Consider the following 22,285-nt stretch of genomic DNA (forward strand, 5'->3'; position numbering starts at 1 on the left):
AGAAGCTGAATGGCAGCACTTCTAAGTTCCCATCTCTACTGCTAAGCTGCTGAGGACTGTCATTAGTTTGGATGACCTTCCTTCATCCTTCGGTGAAGTTATCCTGCTTGGTTACACCTTAGTGGCCTCAGCTGTTTCTCCAGATAGGTGGAGGATCTGCTCTGGTGCTCTGCTCTTCCTTGGCAGGAACATCTAGAAGCAGGACCATATGAAGAACCAGGACTATCTATAGAAGTATCCATCACAGCCTCGCAGACCCCATCCTCTCTCCTCCTCTTCTGTAGTGAACAATTACTTTTTTTCTGCTTAAATAGTGTAAAACTAACATAAATGTGTCCTGAAGTCCCGCAATTTACTAAGGGAATATTGAATTGGATAAATGATGTAATTCTAAAACACAAATGTATTTGAATTCCTGATTACCTAGAAAATAAATATATGCATTTTCTCTGAACCGTCGGTTGCAGGCACACAGGCTGTCGTTTTATTCCTGCTTTCCGTTCCAGCAAACAAACACCCCACCCACCACTGGCAGCAAAGCCAAGTCTTTTGATCCACTGATAAAAACTGGAACCCAAAAACATAGAGTCCACAGAATCTCTAAGTGCTAATTAATTGGTGGCTCCTTGTGCGACTAGCTCATGTTGCGCTTATAGCTAATCTGCATCTTGGCAGGGGGCCACGTGTGACCTGGCACCAGTCCAGATCTGATCAGACAGGGGTCTAGCAGGCAGCTGGGAGCCCCGGACCAGTGCAGAACGTTCTGGCTCACATCAGCCCCATCTCATCCCGGCACCGGCCCAGTTTAACCAAGCCGAACCCATTTCAGCCCCGGTTATGGTTCAGGTTATGGAATTCACCAGTGGACGCATTTTTCCAAACAAGCGGACGGACCCGCAGCACCTGAGCGACCACAAGATAAACACAGAGGCCATTTTGGTTCTGCATTGCTCTGCCGGTGCCTACTTTCCTCGCCGTCATGGTTATCATGCTGCCTGCACACAAATGCATCTCCCCCCTTCATGTTCCCATAATGCTTTGTGGCAGCCGCAACCTGATTCATGCGCACAGGTATTGATTTTCCTCTCTCGTTTTTTTTTCTTCCTTTTATTTATCCCGCTAAGCCCCCTGCCAGGGGCGCGGGGTGAGAAGCAGTCAGGAGCCGGCGAGAGCGGCGAGATGAACCCTCCAGGGAAAACTCGCTCGCTGTATAACGTGGACGTTTGTTTTAATTTAGCTGCTTTTCTTTTCGCAGCGAGTGCTCGGCGGCAGAGTATATTATCTCCTGTTTCAAACCCTAATGGGTGTGTTTGTGTGTGTACACAAGATGCGTGTAGGTGTTGTGTGTGTGTGTGTGTGTGTGTATCTGAATGCCTGTCCGTCTGTACCAACACTCGATCCTCCGCAGGCCGCCTGACCCATTTTCGAAGTGAATAACAATACTCCAGCCAATCACTGTAAGAAGGAATGACGAATGCTCGAAAAAGACTCCCCATCCAGCCTGTCACACGTCAGAGTCTCAACCCTGCCTGTCGACAGAGGGAGGGAAGGAGGGAGGGAGGGATAAAACCCCTCACCTCACCCGCCCTCCTCTTCAGCATGGCGACTGCTCAGAGAAACACGGCCATGTTTGTCATCCTCTCCTCCTTCTTCTCTCCCTCTCTCCTTTCCCTCCCTTCCATTCTCTCTCTCTCTCTCTCTCTCTTTCTCTCTCTCTCTCTCTCTCTCTCTCTCTCTCTCTCTCTCTCTCTCTCTCTCTCTTTCTCTCTCTCTCTCTCTCTCTCTCTCTCTCTCACAATCCCTTTCTCTGCTACCCAGGGACCAGTAAAACCAATATCCACCCTCCCCAGCCTTCTCAAGGCTGCGCTGCATTCACCGACGTCTTGGCTCACTCTCTATCGTCGTAGAAAGGCGCAGAAACCGGCAGCGAGCGGGGCTGCAAAGCCTTTAGTCCCTCCAACACGCCGCCACTGCGCCATGTTAGCCGTGCGCCACAGAGACTGTCGTACGGACACGCATCGTGTCGCGTCGTGTGGACACACGACCGGCGGCCTTTGATGCAAAAAGCGGCGTCTTCTCTGTGGCCGTGGCACTGAGGACAAATCATAAACAGCACATTGATCTGTCTGAGGCTCTGAACATCACAAACATAATCCCTCTCCGTCCTTCCTCTCCTCATGGTCACGTGACATCTACTCGGCCAGCCTTTTGATAGCAACTCTCGATATTTACTTCAAAGGAGCATTAAATACAGTCAATGAAGCCGCCATGGCGCGCTCGGCCGTCCTCTCTCGCAGCCACAGCCGGGAGACAACTGGACGCTGAGTGGCTTGAAAACGCCTCGAAAATGTCATCAAACGCGCGAGGGAAACTGTTAAATGCACAGGCGGGTCACAGCGTTGAAACCATTAGGTGTCTGAATTACAGGGGAATCAGAGTGAATAGGAAGTGGAACCAGAGAAACCCAAGACGAAGTGAAACTGGGTAAATGAAATAAGTAATGTCATTTGTGTGCCCACATGCAATATCTGAATGAGCATTTTTATCTGCATGTGAACATTTATCCAAACACAAACAGAATAGTAGGCGCAAACAGAGAAAGAAAGAATGAGGTGAAGCAGAGCTGGGGCTGTATATTGGCCGATGCCCCTGGTCTCCGCTTCGTGTGTAGAATGAAAATGTTTGCGTGTGTGTGGGTGTGTGTGTGTGTGTGTGTGTGTGTGCGCGCGCATGACTCTCTGCAGTGCTGCTGGGGGCCCTCTCAGCCCTGCTGGTGCTGAATGCAGAGCAGGACATGGCAAACGACTACAAGGCCCTCCTCAGTGACTGCAGCACAGTCGGCACCTGGGGGACGGCACAGCCACGCCGGCTCTGCATTACAGCAGCCACAGACAGAACAGCAACTCGGCCCGTACACAAACCCTCCTGTAAACAACGTGGAGGGGGTGGACACACAGACCGTTGTGGAGATACATTCTATAGATCTGATCTGTGTTTATGTTGTCATGGTGAAGGTAAAGGGTAAACCGTTTTTTTTTTTCTTTGCAGTAGCAGCGTTCAGGTCCAGCCAGCAGCAGAAATAAGATAAATATGTGTGTGTCATTGTCTCATCCCCACTCATATCTCGGTGACAATCAGCTTCTTATCGGACGAAAGGAGCATGTGCGGCAAGACACAAACGACTGGGCAACCGAACGTCGTGGCTTTTCAAATCTTCTCCTTAATACCTGCCATAGATTCAGTCATTTTTTCCCGTTGTAACTAACATACTGACGTATGCAATGCGGGGGATGTTCCCCCGGAACACTTCAGCGCTGCCTTGCAGCATTCGCCTCTATAACCATTCTGTCTCACCCAGACCAGAGCGAGTGACCCATGAAGAAAAACAATACACTGCACTGCGCATTGACCTCCTTGGGGGGTCTCTGGATTGTATGTATTTTTCATGGTCATTTGTCCATTTGATGCGGGCAAACACCGGCGCTCTTTGAGTGATGCTTTGCTGGCCTTTGCTCTGTGGCTCGTCAAAGTGCCTCGAACCCCGGTGAGACTCGGGGAAGGCCGCTGCTCTTCGTGGTGCACCTCTCCAGACCGAAACGCTCGCATCCATTATTCAGACAGGAGACAGGAAAGCTTTATTTCGCAAAAAGTTTTTCCAAGTCTAAGTGTTGATATTCTCTTTTCGAACTCATTAAACATTGAAACGGAGGGCTTTGGAGGCCTCTGTTTCGAAAAACAAGGGGGGCGGGGTCGGTTGGTAAACCAGCCTGGAGACACCAGCCCACGTGCAGGCATACACACACACACACACACACACACACACACACACACACTGGCTCTTCAAATTGCACTTGATATGCGTGTGCCATGGAAAAAGAGGAGAATGGACGCCGCGTGCAGCGAGACGTGAATAAAGACCATTTGCTCATGGATTCATGGGCCTCCGTCATCCATTATTTAGCATGGAGACGAGGTCTGGATTGGTGAGAGGCTGATTTTTCTGACAGCGTTTACATGGCTGACAGGCAGTCATGTAAGGATTTTAATGGCGCAAGATAAACACTTAGTTTTGACTGTAAAGTATTCTTTGGAAGGGTAAAGTGACAGTCCATCCATTGGATATTTCTCTATTGAATTCAAAATAATAAGGCTTGGTCACATCTAGAAATAGTACTAAGAGATTATAGAAAAATAAGTCTGTCCTTCAGAAAAGATTTCATTCTGAAAAAAAAAATGAATCCTACAGTATGCATTTCATAGAACCATGTCCTCCCAGCTCCAAAACAACCTTGTGGCAAATCCATTTACGGACAATTAAGAGATTGACATAGATTTTAACATGGTCCCGTTCGCCTCAGCAGACAAATGTGAAACGTCAACAAAAAAAAGAAAAAAGAAGAAAAAAAAGCAATCAGCGCATTTGCCCTCCGTCCGAACTAAAACGACATTAGGTTTTGTCTATTGAGTTTGTTAAATGCCCCACATAAAGTGAATTTGCCCCCCCGGGGGCGGGGAAACAATCGAGTAGCCCCAACGTTTCCATTTAAGCGATTTGAATGATCGGAGTGTGGCACGCCGCAGTAGCTCCGATCAGAAGTCGGTCAATACAGTCAAGCTAAGTGACACGGCGGGCAAACCAGGGCTCTCGAAGACCTGTCGCCCTCATCACTGGCTCAGACAGTCAAGGACATGCATATAGAACAACAATGCTGGTCGACTGGCTGGCTGGCTGGCACAAGGACACTGCTCTAGCATGGTGGTCAAGAGGTCGACAGACAGATCATAACGCACACATCCCTGTGGGCAACACACACCACTCAAACCTTCCACGCCTAGCACATTTGTTTACATGTGTGTTTTCTGTGTGTGTGTGTGTGTGTTCCTGTGGACCTGATAGAAAATAACAACTGAGCCTTTAGACAGTTCAGAACGTTAGTGCAGTGTTAGAAAAACCAGAGCAGACACTTACTCTCAGCGTTGATTGACATTGTGTCTTTCTCCCAGGACACAACAGTGATGTAGGCCTCCACAGAGGGGGGGATAATGCACTTGAAGACCGCCACATTGCCCCTCATTGCTTTCTGGTCCTCCACTCGGACCGTGTAGGGCTCTCGTAGGACTGGAGGGAGAGACCACGGAGCAACAAGGAAAGAAACAGAGCAACGTCAAACTGTTATAAAAACGGAAAACTTATCAGGTGTGTAATGTACTGGACTGTGAGTGATCATAGTCTTCACAGTATAAGGTCACCTGTGGTCTTTCCCTGGATATAACTCTAATTTCTATACATCACTACATAATAACCATATCAGCAACGTGGTGATGTGTTCACGGTAACCAAACTATCCCATAACCCCAAACGAAAAAAAAGAACTGACCAGCCTTAATATGGACATCTTGGCTCCTGATTTTCCCTGATGGATTCTCGGCTGTGCAGTAGTAGGTGTTGTCATGGATAAGGTTGCTGAAGCTGGAAGGGGGGAAGTGGAAGATCTGGAGGGTGCCATTGGGGTGCACGTGCCGTATCCCGGGCACATCGTAGATCTCCTCGCCCGTGGCCAGGTACCAGCGCAGCGAGGCGGGGGCCGCGCCCGCGGCGGGACAGGGCACCGAGGTCCCTGTGGTGCTGGCGAACACTACCTCTTGCACAGATGCATTGACAAAATATAAGCTGGAACGTAGGTCTTCACTGAAAACTGCGAAGGAAGAGGAGACAGAGGGAGGGAGGGAGGTTAGAGAGAGAGAGAAACAGGGGGGATGCATCCCCTTTATTCATTCCAAATGGCGGACTCTTCTATCGCACAAAAGCAAATGTGCATTCAGCATTATGGACTGGCCCATCTTAATTTGGACAGTAGTCTTTTCTCTCACTGTACACTGCCTAAATCATAGCCATGCAGTTAAGGCTACTATCAATGTGTGTCAATAAAGCACTGCGCGAAAGGAAATAAACAATAAACAAACATTCTCTACATGCAATACGTGGTAACACACAGAGCAGGGCTCCATTTTAACAATGGAGGCCATTTTGCTCCATTTCGACACCAAATCCTCTGTTCCGCTTGCTGTTTTAGAACAAGCTGCTGCATCGGAACAGACAGTTCCACTCTGCATTCATCGCCAAGGTTATTGCTGCCGCGTTCAGACCGGGAGTCTGTGCTGCCGGGATTGTGTGTTTCTGTGGGGCCACGGTGCTGCCCGCCACTGCAGTGAAAGGAAACAGAGCAGGGTGGAGACGAGAGCGCGTGTTCACGTTGCAGTGAGGAGCCCGGAGAGAACAGCGCTAAAGATTAACTGGGAGGACCAGCACAGCACCAGACCTGATTACAAACGCACGGCATGATGGGAAACTGCGACTGGAGGGCTGCTCGCGCAGCGCCGAGTGACCCCCCTCAGAAACATGCGTGTGGATGCTGCACCCCTACCCCCCCCCTCCCCCACACACCCCAATCCAGCACTGCACCAATCCTTTCTGAAACAGCGTAGTGTGTGCTGCATAGGCAGGCAGTTGGGGCTTCTGGGAAATCAAAGATACTAGCCAAGCACTCCATTTAGTCTGGCTGCCTTATTGTCAATATGGGTCTTTGGGGCGACTTCTCCAACACTAGTGTTTTATTTTGCTTTAATTTGGTGGGTGGAATTCACATCCCAAAAAACTGCTTGGAATTTGACCAAAAATCTAATGTCTTCTCTGCAGGACTGCTAAAGATTGTACTGTAGAATATGGAAAGTACATTAGGGAATGTATAGAAATGGGCATCATCTCAACTTTCAACAACTCATTTCAGCTCATACCCATGGCCTCCTGGTGTCTGGTGGCCCAGAGTAGTGCCAGGCTAGTGTGTACCCTCCCACCCCATCCATAACCAGACACCCTGCCTGTGACAGCTGCCAATCCCCCACTCGCTTGGGACAACACATTTAAGCGCTTCATAAATTCCTAACGAGGCCTCAAATCATTGGCCCCTTCCGTCCGCTGGTAAGTCAATCGGCAACGACACACCAGCTCGCACGAGTGTTTGTGCACATGTCGCATTTCGCCTCTCACCCCGGGCATGTAAAGAGCGTCTGGGGCGTTGGACGACGCATCGGATGCTGTTGTTGTTGACAGCAGTCAGCATGTGTGGGCTTGTAAAACACACCGTCCAGTCCTGAGGTGTGGTGATGGGGACAGTGCTAAGCTGAAAACAGGGAAGACAACCACTGCAGTGCTGCGACCTCACAGGACAGGAGGTGTTGAAGCCCAAACATTTACAGCTCAGTACAGAACTGTAGATTTGCCAGTTGCCAGGACTGACACTAACACACACATTTGAGTGTTTGGAGTTTTGTTTGTTTGGAGTGACTTGTCCGGTTCAGCAAACTATTGGGGCTCTGACACACCCAGTTTGTTTGTGTGCATGTGTGTGAAGTGTGTGTATATGAGGTGTGTGTGTATGTGTGTGCAGGCGTGCCTGTGTGGGTCTTGAATGTATTTACCCTTGTGGTTAACACACAGATCAATACGTTTCAGTCTGCAGGCAGCTGTGGGTGGCTCATTTCAGCACTAATAAATGCTAAGAGCTAGCCTGCAGCTAGCATGCCTGCCTCCAGCAGCCATTGCAGAGGGGATGGGGGCAGCGGAGTCCTACAGTACCCTGATATAAAGTCTGGCATACAGAAGTCTTGTAATAACAATGGTCCCATAAGCGTTAGCTATTCTACTGGGGGAACAGAACAGTAGCGGTACTTTCCACTCTCCAAATGAGAACAAAGAGCTATCAAGCCTGCTCTCAGAGTGTTATAAAGGTGGAGCGAGGAGAGAGGGGTTGCCTCATGACCGCTTTTGTCTTAATCCTGCTTTTTACAGACTCATGAAAAATTAAGGTTCCTGTTTCTGGGCGGCTGGTTCCTTAAGACGAAGGGAGCCGTGATGGACGCCGGTCGCTTCCGTGGCCCCCATCGGCACGGACAGTGTGTTGTGGAGGAGCATTCATTTTTCAGAGCATTGTCAAGAAGACGGTGAGGGGGTGAGTGGAGGAGAGAAAGAGAGAGAGAGCTGTGGAAAGCACTCAGACAATAACATGCAGGCAGTTATTAGCAGAAAGAGGGAACGGCTGGTGGTAGGGGGGGGGGGCGGAGGGAGAGGAAGAGGGAGAGAGAGAGGCCACGAGGGAGGTCAGAGGCGTTCCCTTGCTCTCTTGTTTGTCTCTCTAGTAAATTTGCACTTCTACCTTTGAACACTATCTCTCTCCATCTCTCCCCTCTCCCCTTCATTTGCTCTCTGTAACCTTCATCTCTCCTTCACGGTGATCTGACCTTGTCTCTTATTTTGTGGCTGGATGTACTGTACCCCCCCCCTTTACCCCCCAAGGTGCAAGAAAACAAGTCTGAGACAAACGCATAATCCTTCCAAAAGGCATTTATTTACAGTACACGCCAGCAACCCTCTGTCAGTGCAGCACTGGGAGTCGCGGAGCCATCAATGCCTTAGAAGACGACTCCTATCCTCTGTCTGCTGCTAAATTAGGCAGGGACAAGAGAGCATTGTCCCTTTAGACACATGCAATACTGTTTACAGTAGTCAGCATACGACCACTAAAGATTTGACTGTGAACCTCTGTAATAACTGAATGTCCAAGCCAGAACAGAGTCCAGAGGACACCGTGTGTGGGTGGCAGTTGGCAGCTACAGCGGATGCTTGTGTACACAACACCTCGAAATAAAATCTAATTAACAGATGTCATAAAATGGCGAGAGCACAGAAAATGAATACAAATGTTGCTGGGAACACTGACACATTAACGCACACACACAAATCTCGCAAATGAATGTACTTACTACAAAGGAAAGAACATATATTTGTATTAAAATGATTTTTCTACAGTATACATCTTCTATTTTATTCCAGACCAAATTTAAGGTTTAAATAGTTGTAGAGAGAAGAAGCCTACTTGTCTATTGTCTATTGATACTACTAAGGACACCTGAGGGAAAAGATCAAAACCGTGCTGAAGGAATGATAAAACGTGCTAAGAAACCCAGATGTGTTTTCTATCGACGCACAGCAATTAGGTTACTGAACAAAAGACTTCTACAATACTTTGGTTTACATCTCAAAGGTTTAGCCCAAACACTCTTTATTTTGTTACTCACTGGCTTTCCGAACTACCTTCAACTGAAACCAGTCCCACGCTTTCCTTTCCGTCAGACGTGAGAGGTGTCTAGGCTGCTCTCTCCATAACATTTGGAGTTGTTGGATGAAGTCTTTGCCTGATGTTTCTCACACCTCACGGTGTGACTTCATGTTGCATTGGTAGTCATTATGTTAATAAGAAAGGGTCAAGATGTGGCCTGTTATTCTAGCTGTAATTCAACCCATAGAGTCAATTTACTCCAATTCCAGCATTATTATTAATACACTGCCCCAATTCCATAAGATCAAGGGGCATAGTGTTGGTTGGTTAGCAAATATGAAAAAACAAATATATGTTAAAATATATATATATAATATATATATATATAATGCTAGACATTGAGTACTGTAAAAGTAAGAACCAGTCTTAAAAGCAAACATAAAAAATTGTCAAGGTGCTAATCCTGTAACTTTTCCAGGACCAACACAGCCCTGCCCCAACCCTACAGACTTACAGTGTCTCCGACAGGAAACACCCTGTCACCTTCAGATCCTTTCCCTCAAACATAACACCCACATACACATACAAAAACATTCAGATACTGACATACACACTCACACACACACACATCTTCATAAAAGTAGTGACAGACACAGAAAGCAACCTGCCTGTCATGGCCACACGCACTCTAAAGACGCCACGTGCCAAACGACCTGCACCCAAACCTCTAATCATTTTTCCATGAGCCAAAACCACAAAGAAGCAAAAAAAGAAGTGATACTGCTCAATAATGAATCGAACCCATGTATAATAAATGGGCCCTTTTTTATTTGTGTCTATCAGCAAAGCTAAAGGGGGGCGTTGGGCCTGACAGTCGCTCTGTTAGCTGAAGAAGCAGGCCAACCGTTAGGGCGGAAGAACACCTGGCACAGTCCCGGTGTCACCTCCGGTTGGGGGTGCCTATGGTGAAGGCTCTAATCCTGGATTGCTGTTGACTCTTAATGCACTCCTCCTGTCCTCTCAGGCCTGGCTGTGGCCATGCTTCACTGTCTGCAGCACCGGGGCTTGACAGCTCAAGGGCAGCACACACGCCCCGGTCAAGGTGAGGGCGCGTGGTGTACGTAAGGTATACAGCACGCTTGTCGATGCATATGTGCGTGTGTTTCATGAGAGTGCGAGACAGGGAGAGAGAGAAAGAGAGAGAGTGAGAGAGGGAGAGAGAGAGAGAGAGACAGAGAGAGAGACAGAGAGAGGATGGTGCACAAGTTTACTGTAAGGCTGGTTTATGGAGAAAGAGCGATGTCAATCGCCTCACAAGAACATGACAAAACAGGAGATGACAGATGTTGAGTGTTTGTTTGCCACCTCGCCTCCTCCAAATGCCTCTTTTAGCTCATCCTTCCCTGCTTCTCTCCTGTGAGAGGATTAGAGCCAGCTCCATCAAACCTACAGAGGTGTGTCCACTCATGGCTTCTAACTGCCCATCACCGGCTGCTTTCGAAATCGCCCAGGCGATTTATCTAAGTAAACGTGCAATCAATATTCACCAAGCTAACAGCAACATGAAAAGGCCCATGCATTAGCTCCAGCATTAGCCCACCCATGCCATCGATGAATCTTTACCGCGAATGTGTTTACCTCGACCAAACATCTAATCTCATACTAGAATTTGTCGACCTCCCAAAATTTTATTTATAGAAAAACTTGGTGTTCTTGGTTTTATATAAAGCCATTCTCTTGATTTATTTTTTAGCAACTGGGATATAGTATTGGGAGGCAATGTGATACTGCCCTATGCCTAAATCTAGGGTTAGGGTTCCATTCAACAATGCAGTTAGCCATTAGCCACAACAGCTTCACCATGCCCTAGGCCTGGCTGGCTGATGGATGAAGGGGGTGGGTTGGCTGTTAGCCATGGCACGGCCGTCGGCATGACGGCGGGGTGGGCATGGTGTTGGTCTGGAGCTTGGAGAGGACAGGGCCAGCCATGCCCGGTGGGGGTACACAGAGACTGTGCCACACACTGACAGCTCATGGCAGGAGCTGCAGGTAATTAAGGCTAGCGCTCGGCCCTGGGCCGCCCAGGGTGGGGAGGGAGGGAGGGAGGGAGGGAGGGAGGGGAGGTTTGTAGGACAGGACAGGCCTGTGACAGTGAGTTCACCCCCCTTCCTCTTTATCCCCTCAATCTCTCTTCAACCCCGCCCCCCCTTCTCTCTCTTCATCCCCAACCCCAATTCACCCCCCCTCTCCCTCTTTACCCCCCCCTTTCTTTCTTCACCTCCCCCCATCTCTCTCTCTCTTCACCCCCCGCCACTGTTACCCCTCCTGCCCTGGGGGCAGACAGCAGTGTGAGAGGGAAGAGGAGTGCTCTGCCAGGGTGGGAGAAGAGGAGAGGAGCAGAGAAGAGAAGAGAAGAGAAGAGGAGAGGAGAGGAGAGAAGAGAAGAGAAGAGAAGAGGAGAGGAGAGAAGAGAAGAGAAGAGGAGCGGAGAAGAGAAGAGAAGAGAAGAGAAGAGGAGCAGAGAAGAGAGAAGAGAAGAGGAGAGGAGCAGAGAAGAGAAGAGAAGAGAAGAGAAGAGGAGAGGAGCAGAGAAGAGAAGAGAAGAGAGAAGAGAAGAGAAGAGGAGAGGAGCAGAGAAGAGAAGAGAAGAGAGAAGAGAAGAGAAGAGAAGAGGAGAGGAGCAGAGAAGAGAAGAGAGAAGAGAAGAGAAGAGAGAAGAGGGAAAAGAGCCGGCGAATTACCGGCTCCCAATTTGCTCTCATGAATAATACTGAGCAGTGTGCTTAGTGCCACACGGCCGCTATGTAAAACCAATGATACCCTCCTCTGATGTGTGTACCCTCAGGAGGATGGGATGAAGGGGTTGCTCCTGTGTGTGTGTGTGTGTGTGTGTGTGTGTGTGTGTGTGTGTGTGTGTGTGTGTGTGTGTGTGTGTGTGTGTGTGTGAGTGTGTGTGTGTGTGTGCGTGCGTTCCAGTGAGTTAGTCGATGCATCTGAATGCTCATTTACATGAGCGCTAACTAGGGGTGAGGAAGTCCAGAGGGAAAATGCCCAGGAGATCTTAATCAGCTCCAGCACACAGACACTGACGTCTGAATCCGAGCGAGCGAGAGAGAGAGAGAGAGAGAGAGAGAGAGAGAGAGAGAGAGAGAGAGAGAGAGAGAGAGAGAGAAAGAGAGAGAGAAACTGGCGATGAACAGGTTTGAGGATAACAAAACAGAAGGAAGTCCATCTGCAAGTGGACCAAACAAGCTCTGTCTAACGCTACTACGACGGATGTGTGAGCCGTACCAGGAAAACAGGCTGACGAGATCTCATAAAGAGCTTTACACCATCGGCCCGGACTTAAACAATGTTGGCACGCTGGCGTTACGTAAAGACATTTGGTAATACATTAAGATCGCTATCTTTATTTCACCTCGAGATAGCAGCAGGAGTCGGGCTTATTTTGTTGACATGCATTTCACCTGAGGCCAGAGGTCTCTGGGACTCATCCACACGGGATTTTCACACCAAGCGAAACCCACAGAAGCCAAAACAATAACAAGTGTATTTCACACAGGAAACGGCCAAGTGACTAACCTGTCTGTCATCATCGGGCTCCACTCTGACTAAAAAACATCTTCATAGGGCAGTAGTCTTACGGACTGGCCTGGACATTCTGTGAGTGTGTGTGTGTGTGTATCTGTGTATCTTTGTGTGTGTCTCTTTGCGTGTGCATGTGTGTAACTACATGGCAGGGCTGGTACAGACAGATCAGACATTAAACCCAGCAGGTAGGGATGAGCCGGGAGATTATACCAAGGAGGGTCGGATAACGGTGCTAAGAACGTCCGCATTCAGCACAGGCACCTCAGCTGCGAGGGACAAGTGGAGGGAGAACGGAAGGAGCTCAAGATATGTCACTGTAAGGGTCCATTCTGCATATTGGGCAATGACAGCGACTTTGAGGACACGTATGCAAATCTGTGTTTCTGTGTGTGGGTATTTTCCATGGCATTTTTTAACCAGTCACTCGGGAAGCAGGAATAAAGGGCAGTGACAGGGCCTAGCTTTGCACAGAGGAATAGGGCAAATCATAGGACCTGGGGTTAAATGGGATTGTGGGTCAGATGACTAGACGTTGCTGCCTTTTCCACCCGCAGCCATGCTCTAGCGCCTCGGAAAACATGCCCTCTCCCTCCTTTCTTCCCTCCCTCCATCCCCCCTTCCTCCCTGTCCCCACATCCTCCTCTCTCACCATCCTTCACTCGCCTCAGAGGAAGGGCTGCTCCATCTTAAGGAAGCCTACTGCAGCAGAATCCTCTCTTATACTACTGATGACAGAACCAGTCGGCCTGCTTTGAGTGTGTGTGCGCGTATGTACGTGTGTGTGCGTAATGTATGTGTGTGTGTCCCTGCATGCCTGCATGGCAGGGACACACACATTTCTCTATTGAGAAACACAATATCTAGAGCATACCTCAACATGTGCCTCAGAGAGCAGAAGGGGACACCTAGCACCCTGTCCCCATCCCTCAGTCTGTGTGCCCAGGACACCCACCCTCCCACAGCACCATACATCACCTTGATAGACAACGGTCAATCGAGGGTGAGTGAGACAAGCAGGAAAATAACTAGGACAAATTATGAGAGCAAGCTGCATAAGGGTTATACTCGCTCACCGGAAATACACACATGATAAACCCACACATACACAGAAGACATTTCTAAAATGTTAAAACAGCAGAGCAGGAAGGCGTCTCAGTGTCGGGTCAGTGGCCGTGTTTCCAGCCTGCCTAGCGACGCGGGCCACGCCAACCAGCCAAGCGCACGGAAACGCATTCAGAGCGTTTATGCTCAGGATTAATCGAATTATAATTTAATCATCTGATCAAACAACAATTAGCATAATCACTTCTGGGGAAGGCCTGATAGAATGGCGGTGCCTGAAAAAAAATGAACCTGGGGGCTAGCAACACTTTAATGAGACAAATGCCAGAATCTTTGAAAATGTTACACACTTCTGGGTACAGACACATGATTTCTGAATACTAATTAGTGCTTGTCAGTCATTAACAGATCCTGTAGTAGGCCAAGCTTGCAATCAAACACACACACACCTTGCATAAATGAGCAAACACATTCAAACCCTCTACACAAACACACACATTGAACATTGCTGAGTTTAATTAGAAAAATGCTAAGATTTTGATGTTGGGAGTTAAATATGATTAGGGATAATCCTAGAAAATATACAAACTAACTAAATTTAATTATGTCATTGTCATAGTTGCCTAAAAAATTTTGGGGAAATATTTGGTAATTTAATGTAATGTTGCGTCTTGTTATCTCCTGTAATTGTACCTTAATAAAATATTAAATTGATGCTCCATCCACTTCGCCTGACTCCCATGTCAACTCAGGAGATCAATCAACTTTGTCATTTTTTTAAGGGGGGGTAGTACCTTTCCTTGGTGTTATAAATGAGCCTGACTTGATGTGTGTTTGTGCATGTGTGTGTGTATGTGTGTGTGTAACCCCCTGAGTCTGTGTCTCTCTGTAGAGGTCATTTTGCACTCCTTCCATTACCCCAGTGACAGCTTTTAAAAATGGCCTCCCAAATATAGCTCCACAGTTAAGTGTGCACACCACATTATATTCAAAAACAGCAGTCTCTGACCACTGGCAAACTGTCAGAGTCTTCCTATCTGCCAACTTAGACACCACTACCATATGTCAGATTTCCTTACCCCGTTCGTTCATGTTGCAAAGTGTTTTTTCTACAATACGATAAGAGACTGCTTTTTTAACTTCTTTACTTCTTGCTTATCTTCAGTTACCATGGGAATCCCCAACAAGTATACAATAAACACCTTGTTGAACGTTATGAGGCTAAGTTTTTGTATTCTCTCCCTTTTAGTCAACAAAACAACCTAGAAGTACATGTTGACATGTACTGCATGGTTGTTTACCGGGCAGACAGGTAGCTGCCGGGCAGGTAGGTGCTCCTGGTCTTAATGAATGAGAGCAACAACAAACACTGCTGCTACGTCATTTGTTTTCCACTTAGACTGCATGCAAATGTTTCCATGGCAAAGTGGGGCAGTAGGCTAATGCTCTGACCCCCCCCCCCCCCCCCCCCCAGAACTGCAGGACTGGGTCTAAATCCAGCATCCACTTCTAGATAACTTGTTCTTGATTTTTCTTAGTTTTAACATGCGGTTTGTATGTTTTTGTGGCTGCCAGGTATGTTATGTTATTCACATAACACACCAGGTAGACAATATTGCACAATGTTTGATGGCTATTGAGGTTTCAAATAATGAAAGAAAGTGTACATGTCCAAGTGTCCATGTATATAAATGGTAAACTACCTTCAGTGAGAAGTGATAAGTCAGGTAGATTCTATACATACATCAGCCATTTGAGATTTGAAAAATATTTAGAATGATATAGGAGGATGGGGTTGTTTGGAAGAGTAGTGCTGGAAGTCAGGTCATAAAGGGACAAGCACTTATGCTGACCAATACAGTACACACTGTTTCAATGTTTCTAGGTCAGGACCTGGATGTACAGTACTATGCACAATCAAATTGTAGCTTCGGCTCAGTCTCTTAAACAAGACTTACACACACCCTTCACAAATGTCAAATTCACCAAAAAGAAACAGAGGCCAAAAATATGATGACATTTTATATTACAACACATAACTTATGGTTGCACGTGTTATTTATTTTTTTATAGTGGATCATAATTAAATATAATAGTTACATTGTCTATTTATGTCTGTCTCTCTCTGTCTCTCATTCTCTCATTTTCTGTCTCTTCTCTCTCTCTCTCTCTCTCTCTCTCTCTCTCTCTCTCTCTCTCTCTCTCTGCCTGCCACCTCGCTCTTTCTTTCTCTCTGCTTTGCTGCACACCATCATCTCTCTGAGCATTCTGGACCAGGGTTAAATGAAACAGTTAACATTTAAATGTGCATCTGTTAACCTATACTTGAGTCTGCTCTCCTAACAGCCAAGTCTGAGGCTAAGACCACAATCAGCAGAGGTGTCCACTTTATGTTCCTCACTTGCCAGATAAACAACATATTATCACTGTTCCCTCACATTCTTATAGTGATGGCCATGTGCAATAAATTCAACCATTTTACGTAAATAACCTTTTTATTGTCAAACAAGGTTTTAATCTTATATCTCCTGGTGTACAATGTGTTTAAGAATAACACTGGATGTAACCATCTGTAAATGATTAATCACATGTCCAATTATCACTAGATGTATTTTTGTTGCTGAAAAGATATCAATGTTATATGTATATTTTCATTTACAGTCAGCTGGTCTTGCTTAGTCTTTCTGTGTGTGTGTGTGTGTGTGTGTGTGTGTGTGTGTGTGTGTGTGTGTGTGTGTGTGTGTGTGTGTGTGTGTGTGTGTGTGTGTGTGTGTGTGTGTGTGTGTGTGTGTGTGTGTGTGGACCTGTCATACAGGCAGGCTCTATATGAACTGACAGATGTATACCAAAGGACACTCCTCTACACAGACCCAGTTTCTGACTGGCCTAATACTGGCCTAGTATAAACTCTGAACAGCGTTGCTTTATTTTCTTATGACAATACTTCTTGACTGACTAGATGTTCTTCATTAGACAGCACATGGCTAAAATGCCCCAAACCCAAAACAGTATGGGGAATATTTAAATAATCAAAATATTTCTAGCTACTTTGAGATCTAAAGGGAAAGAAAATTCCCTTCATGCTGTAAATGTGACAGGTGCAGTACCAATATGTGAAAAATATCATTGGAAAGTACATATGCTCTAAAAAATAAATGCTTGAATTGGATTTTGCTCACTTAATTGTAACGACCAAAAACACAGCACCCAATTAAGTCAACACGTCTGGTATTGTTATTCCAAACCAGGGTCTTATCTTCCAGATAGGTTGATTAAAATCTCTCTCCTCATGACAGCTTTATCAAGGTTAATCTCTTCTCCTGGTTCCCTGAGCTGCGCTGGTTCAAAACGAGCAGTGTAAGTGGGGCTGACAGGTATTCAGATGCTGTGCCCTGGATATTTTTCATCTTCTAAACACAGTCCTGTAGGCAGAGGCAGACCCAGTTTGTTTGCACGTTGCAACTCTCCCTGAACATGACAAGAACAAAGCCTGGTCTCTTCATGTGCACTCATCTTTAACCGAAGGTAGGATGGAGTCACACGTTACATTTGTTCATGTTTGAATTACGGCTAGTAATCTGAAGGTTGCCAGTTCGATTCCCGGCCGTGCCAAATGACGTTGTGTCCTTGGGCAAGGCACTTCACCCTACTTGCCTCGGGGGAATGTCCCTGTACTTACTGTAAGTCGCTCTGGATAAGAGCGTCTGCTAAATGACTAAATGTAAATGTAAATTAGCTGAGGTAACCCCACAAACTGTAGTCCTCCATCAATGTTCACATAAATATATACACACACAAACGTGTTTCACAAGCAAAACACACCCACGGACACACACACATGCACACAACACACGCGGTGACACTAAGTGCCAATAGAGCAGCATTGCTGTATATCTGCTCTGCTTATTAGTGTCCAATTGAACGTGTGTCAGATTTGCCCTCAGGTATATATGAGCAGAAACAACATGATAACATCTCCCTGGTCTGTCTCGGTCTCACCATGGACAGATCTGTTGTTCCCGTTACATTTGGGTGTTATTAGAGAGACTGTCACAAGGGCTCTCGAAAAAACCACAAGTGTCATTGAAATCAGCTCTACAACGGGGAATTGTTCATGAGTGCAAATTGTATCCATAGACAAATGAGTTTGCACCTAAGTCTCAAAAATAGAAAAGCTGCACATTTGATGCAACTGAATTGCGTCGAGAGAATCTGCAAACGATCGTTTGAAATGAGGTGTGGTGAAAACAAAACAAAAACTATCAAATAAAAAGTGGTGAATGGTGAGACAGCTATATTTTGTAGCATACACAGTAACATACAATGTAAACAATACAGCACACCCGACCCATTATTAACAAGATCCCAGGCACTAGTCATGCTTCAATGTCACTACAGAGTCAAATCTACAAAATGAGCGCGGACAAGTTGCAGAACCTCTATAAACATATAATACCCTTCACATTCCCTCGAGATACTAATAATCTCATCTACTGTGAGTAACAGGCTGGCGAAGCACTTCCGGGGTCACCTGCACAGAGTGCGGCCTTGCTCAAACCCAGCCCACACTGCGCCAACACTCATTATCCAGGTTTCCATAGAGACCACCCCAGGAGCATGTGCTAGACCAGAACCCTAAAAGCCTTTATTTCTGGAATCCAGTCTCTCTGGCCAGAAGAGGTACACACTGTTCTAATGAAGGCTAGTGCTTATGCTACTCACACAATGTTTGTTTTTTTCAGCTCAGCAAAAACAAATCAGGAAGAAAATAGGCTATAACAAGTAAAGAAGCTTACTGGAGTCATACGAAAAGGTACATATTCTGACCATTTATATCTATCGTTTTTACTACATTCTTTTGTTATAACATCACAGAAATTGTATGTCAGAGATAACAATTGCAATGGTATTTTATCTCCTCCAAGTAAAACTGAACCTTATAAAAATGTGATAGAGAAGCCATGCCAACAAATCAATGTTTACTGCTCCCCAATCAAAAAAGAGCTCTACACACAACCTGGTGTGTTTATAAAACACAATGAATCAATCTCACATTCATTGCAATCAGAAGGGAATCCTGTTTCCATTTCAAAAAAGGTCCAAGCTAAAGCCCTTTAGGAGCAGCCATTTTACATCGCCACAGTCTGTACCAAACACAGTGTGTGGAACCATTCACCAGAGGAGCAGCGGATCGAGATAGAGCTGAGGTGTCGTCTAGCACAGCAGTGATTGACATTAGAAATGGACATCAGCTATGGAACAGGTCCTTTCGGTTTTTGTAGTCTGTCACGCCTCAGTTGTGTGCAAAAAGCAGTGTTACTGCGCCCCTCACTCCCTCACTGCGCTCTCTCTGGAAAACAGCCCCTGCCTACTCATTCAGCCCCACAGCACTGCCACAAAATGGTTTTCTTGTCATCTTTACGCATTGCCCCCCTTCCTTCAGTTTGTGCTCACTTTTCCTCTCCCCCCCCCCCCCCCCACCCCTCCATTAGTCCATCTTTCAGAAAGATCCCCTAAATGCCCCCCAATTTTCTATGTAGTTTTTGTATCTGCCCCTTCCACCCTAGCCCCCCAACTCCTTGTCCTCCTTCATGCCCTCCGTTCTCTTCTACACCCTCCCCTGTATTCGCTGAGCGAGAAGTCAGCCCAAATCCAAAGCACATTTGCCTCTAATCAAAATCCATCTTTATAGGAATCACAGGCCAATCACCTTTGCACTGTGTAAAACAATAAGAGCTTGGGAGGTTGTCCGAGGGTAACAGTAGGGACGGGGCGATAGAGGCTAGCCTCTGCTGTTTTGTGTTTTTTTTTTCTCAATCCAAATGCCTCCATGTTTGTACTTCTAATATGGCGGGTGCAATGCCATGAAAAATACTGAACAAATCTCCTACTGTCCTTTCCTCGTATTTTTTCTATCATAGTTTACAGATATAATGCAAACATTATCCCATAGCTAATACAGTTTATTTAATTTAATCGTAGCAATCATTTAGGAAATACTTTTCTACAGTAAAACACAAATGGCACTTCCAAGCCAAAATGTTTTCTCAATTAAAAAATCTTGTAAAAATCTATATATTTGCACAGGGGAAATCATTGAATTTTTCTGTTTGAAACAAATGGCCCTCTTTTAAATTTAATGAACCTAAAAACATGCATTTGTTAAATCTTTTGTAGATATGCAAATAGGCCACAATAATCAATATGTATAAAATTAAGTCTTCAATTAAGATAAACCTTTTAGAGGTGTAAATATACTTACTACACATGTTTTATATGAACAATAATACGACTTAATTTCCCAAGTACACATAAATTAATTGAAATTAATCTTAAATGTTACCTATTTTTTTAGAGCACATTGAGAATTATTTAAAATGTAGACACATTTTGTACGTCTATTTAGGTGATGTATTATTCCATCGAAAAAAAAGATGTACCCTTAACATCGTCTCGTATTCTGTGCCTTGCGTTAATCATTAGGCCTAAATTCTTACCAACAAATAGGCCTGTCACACATTAATATTTCTATAGTTAAAAGGGGAATAAGACGACTATTTAGAAAAGCATGGTTTGATAGCTTAAGTGTTTTCACGTAGTTGAGGGCAATTAACCTGGATGTGACTAGAAAAGCCCGTACAGCCAGGTCCACCCACATATCTGTCTTCCCATTGCTTGGTAGTCAGGACATAGCAACAGCCTGTTAGGCTAATATTTATTGATTCAAAGAACAAATTAGTCAGGTTGTTAGACATAGAGACAAGACATGGCTCGTGCACCAGGCTTGTTTTTGTCTAAGCGGTCAATTATCATTTAATGAAGTTAATTTTAGATGCAAAACTCACCATTCAAGATGCACTGGAAAAAGATATTAGCCAATATCCACATGCCCCGCTCCGTTCAATATCCAAGCTATGCTTTTTCTTCTTCACTCCACACTCTTCCTTTTCCTTTATATTTCTTCAAAGTGTCAATTGCAATGGATGCTGGATTGTGCAAACACGTCTCTCTCTCTCTCTCTTTCTCTCTCTTTCTCTCTCTCTCTCTCTCTCTTTCTCTCTCTCTCTCTCTCTCTCTCTCTTTCTCTCTCTCTCTCTCTCTCTCCCTCGTATCTTTTTCACGTTGGAAAGAGGATGTATACGCTTCTGATGATTGTCTTATGGTAAGGGCAGAGATCCAACTGTACGTCTCCCTTGAAGTGTCCACGCCGTGCCTTGGTGCAGCCTTCCCCGCGTAACGGCGCGATGCTCTGCGGAGTACGCAAGGGACTCGCCTCCTCCTTGCGCTCCGGTCCAGGTGAGTGCTGCTGAGTCAGAGCGAAGACGGGAGGTTGGAGACGCATACGCGGGACAAGCGCAGTGTGCTCAGGTGAAATTTTCAAAGAAAATCAACATAAGAAAACAAATTAAATACAAATTCGGATAAAGAAAATAAGTGAATGAAATACTATGAATAAATAATGAGAAAAAACTTTCCAGTAATAAAAATGCTTAAAGTTGATTTTGACAAAAAAAACATGGGTTTGAAGCGGAGGCAATAGTTGTTAGCTGTGCTGAAAACTCAGTCCCACAACACCGCCTCTCTCCATCCAGAAAGCAACAAGCACACGCATCTTCCCGCAGACGTAGAAATCACACTGGTCCCTGCGCTAACCTTCCCAGCCTCAGAGCATTATGGAATAACCCTCGCCTCCTCCTCCGCAGCCGCTTTTCTTCTTTATTGCCTTAAAGGTGCAGAGCGCGCAGCTATCCCTGGAACTGAGCGCGAGATTGGCTTCATCGTCTCTTCACACTTGAGGACTAGGGAACAAGGCGTCCATCCAGGAAGAAACCGGGCAATGATGCAAAATCATAAAGAGATAATCAATCTATGATCAAACATTTCTCATGGCTACTAGTCTGCTGTGAGCTAATATAATGGGCGTGGTAGGTTACACACCTGACTAGCCTGGCATTTAAAAATGTAAATGAATTTTAATTTACAGATATCAAATAATGTCTTTTTAATGTTTTCTGTATAATTTATGAGTCCCAGGGGTGTTTTGGGAACCAGCCAGCCTTTGCTTGCATTCATTAATTGACCTTGACAAACATAAGCAGGCCTTCAGGCACCATTGCAGAGACAACACTCTCCACACGGAAATATTAAGTAAATTGGTAGACACAGTATTTTAATTTAGACAGACACAGCCTTTAATCGCGAACATTCAGGAGCATCATCGGTCTCACGAGGTAGATCGGCGGTTATGTGTAAATTCTTTAGGTTGTAGGATTTCGTGAGGGTGGATTGTCGATAGCACGTAACCACTTTATACACGTGACATCAAATACTTGGTAGTTTGCAGAATTGTTAGTTGACATTTGAGCCTTTAATAAACCAGAGGCAGAGCTGACCTCAAATGTGCATTTTGTTATGTTCTGTGTGTACACATGATCCTTTTATTGCTATTAGAGATTGAGTTGTTTTTCGCTTTTGCCATTTGAGAAATGTTGGTCCCCTACCCTACCCTCCCCTCC

The 22,285-nt window shown here is 45.8% G+C and overlaps 1 protein-coding gene across 6 annotated transcripts in view; it reads right to left on the bottom strand.

Moving 5' to 3' along the window:
- dscama (Down syndrome cell adhesion molecule a) overlaps positions 1-21,443 on the bottom strand; it is a 73,130-nt gene extending 51,687 nt beyond the window's left edge. For 3 of the 6 annotated variants that reach the window (XM_062485489.1, XM_062485491.1, XM_062485487.1), the window contains exons 1-3: positions 20,615-21,441; positions 5,379-5,696; positions 4,970-5,119 (exon numbers count right to left, since the gene is read on the bottom strand). In XM_062485489.1, the coding sequence (XP_062341473.1) occupies positions 4,970-5,119; positions 5,379-5,696; positions 20,615-20,657 (511 nt within the window). In that variant the 5' untranslated portion in view covers positions 20,658-21,441. Of the gene's footprint in view, positions 1-4,969; positions 5,120-5,378; positions 5,697-20,614 lie in introns of all 6 variants that reach the window. The other 3 variants (XM_062485490.1, XM_062485488.1, XM_062485493.1) reach the window with 2 other exon arrangements.
- Positions 21,444-22,285: the final 842 nt, after the last annotated feature.

This window comes from Osmerus eperlanus, chromosome 19 (genome assembly GCF_963692335.1).
Source record: "Osmerus eperlanus chromosome 19, fOsmEpe2.1, whole genome shotgun sequence".
Lineage (NCBI taxonomy): Eukaryota > Metazoa > Chordata > Actinopteri > Osmeriformes > Osmeridae > Osmerus > Osmerus eperlanus.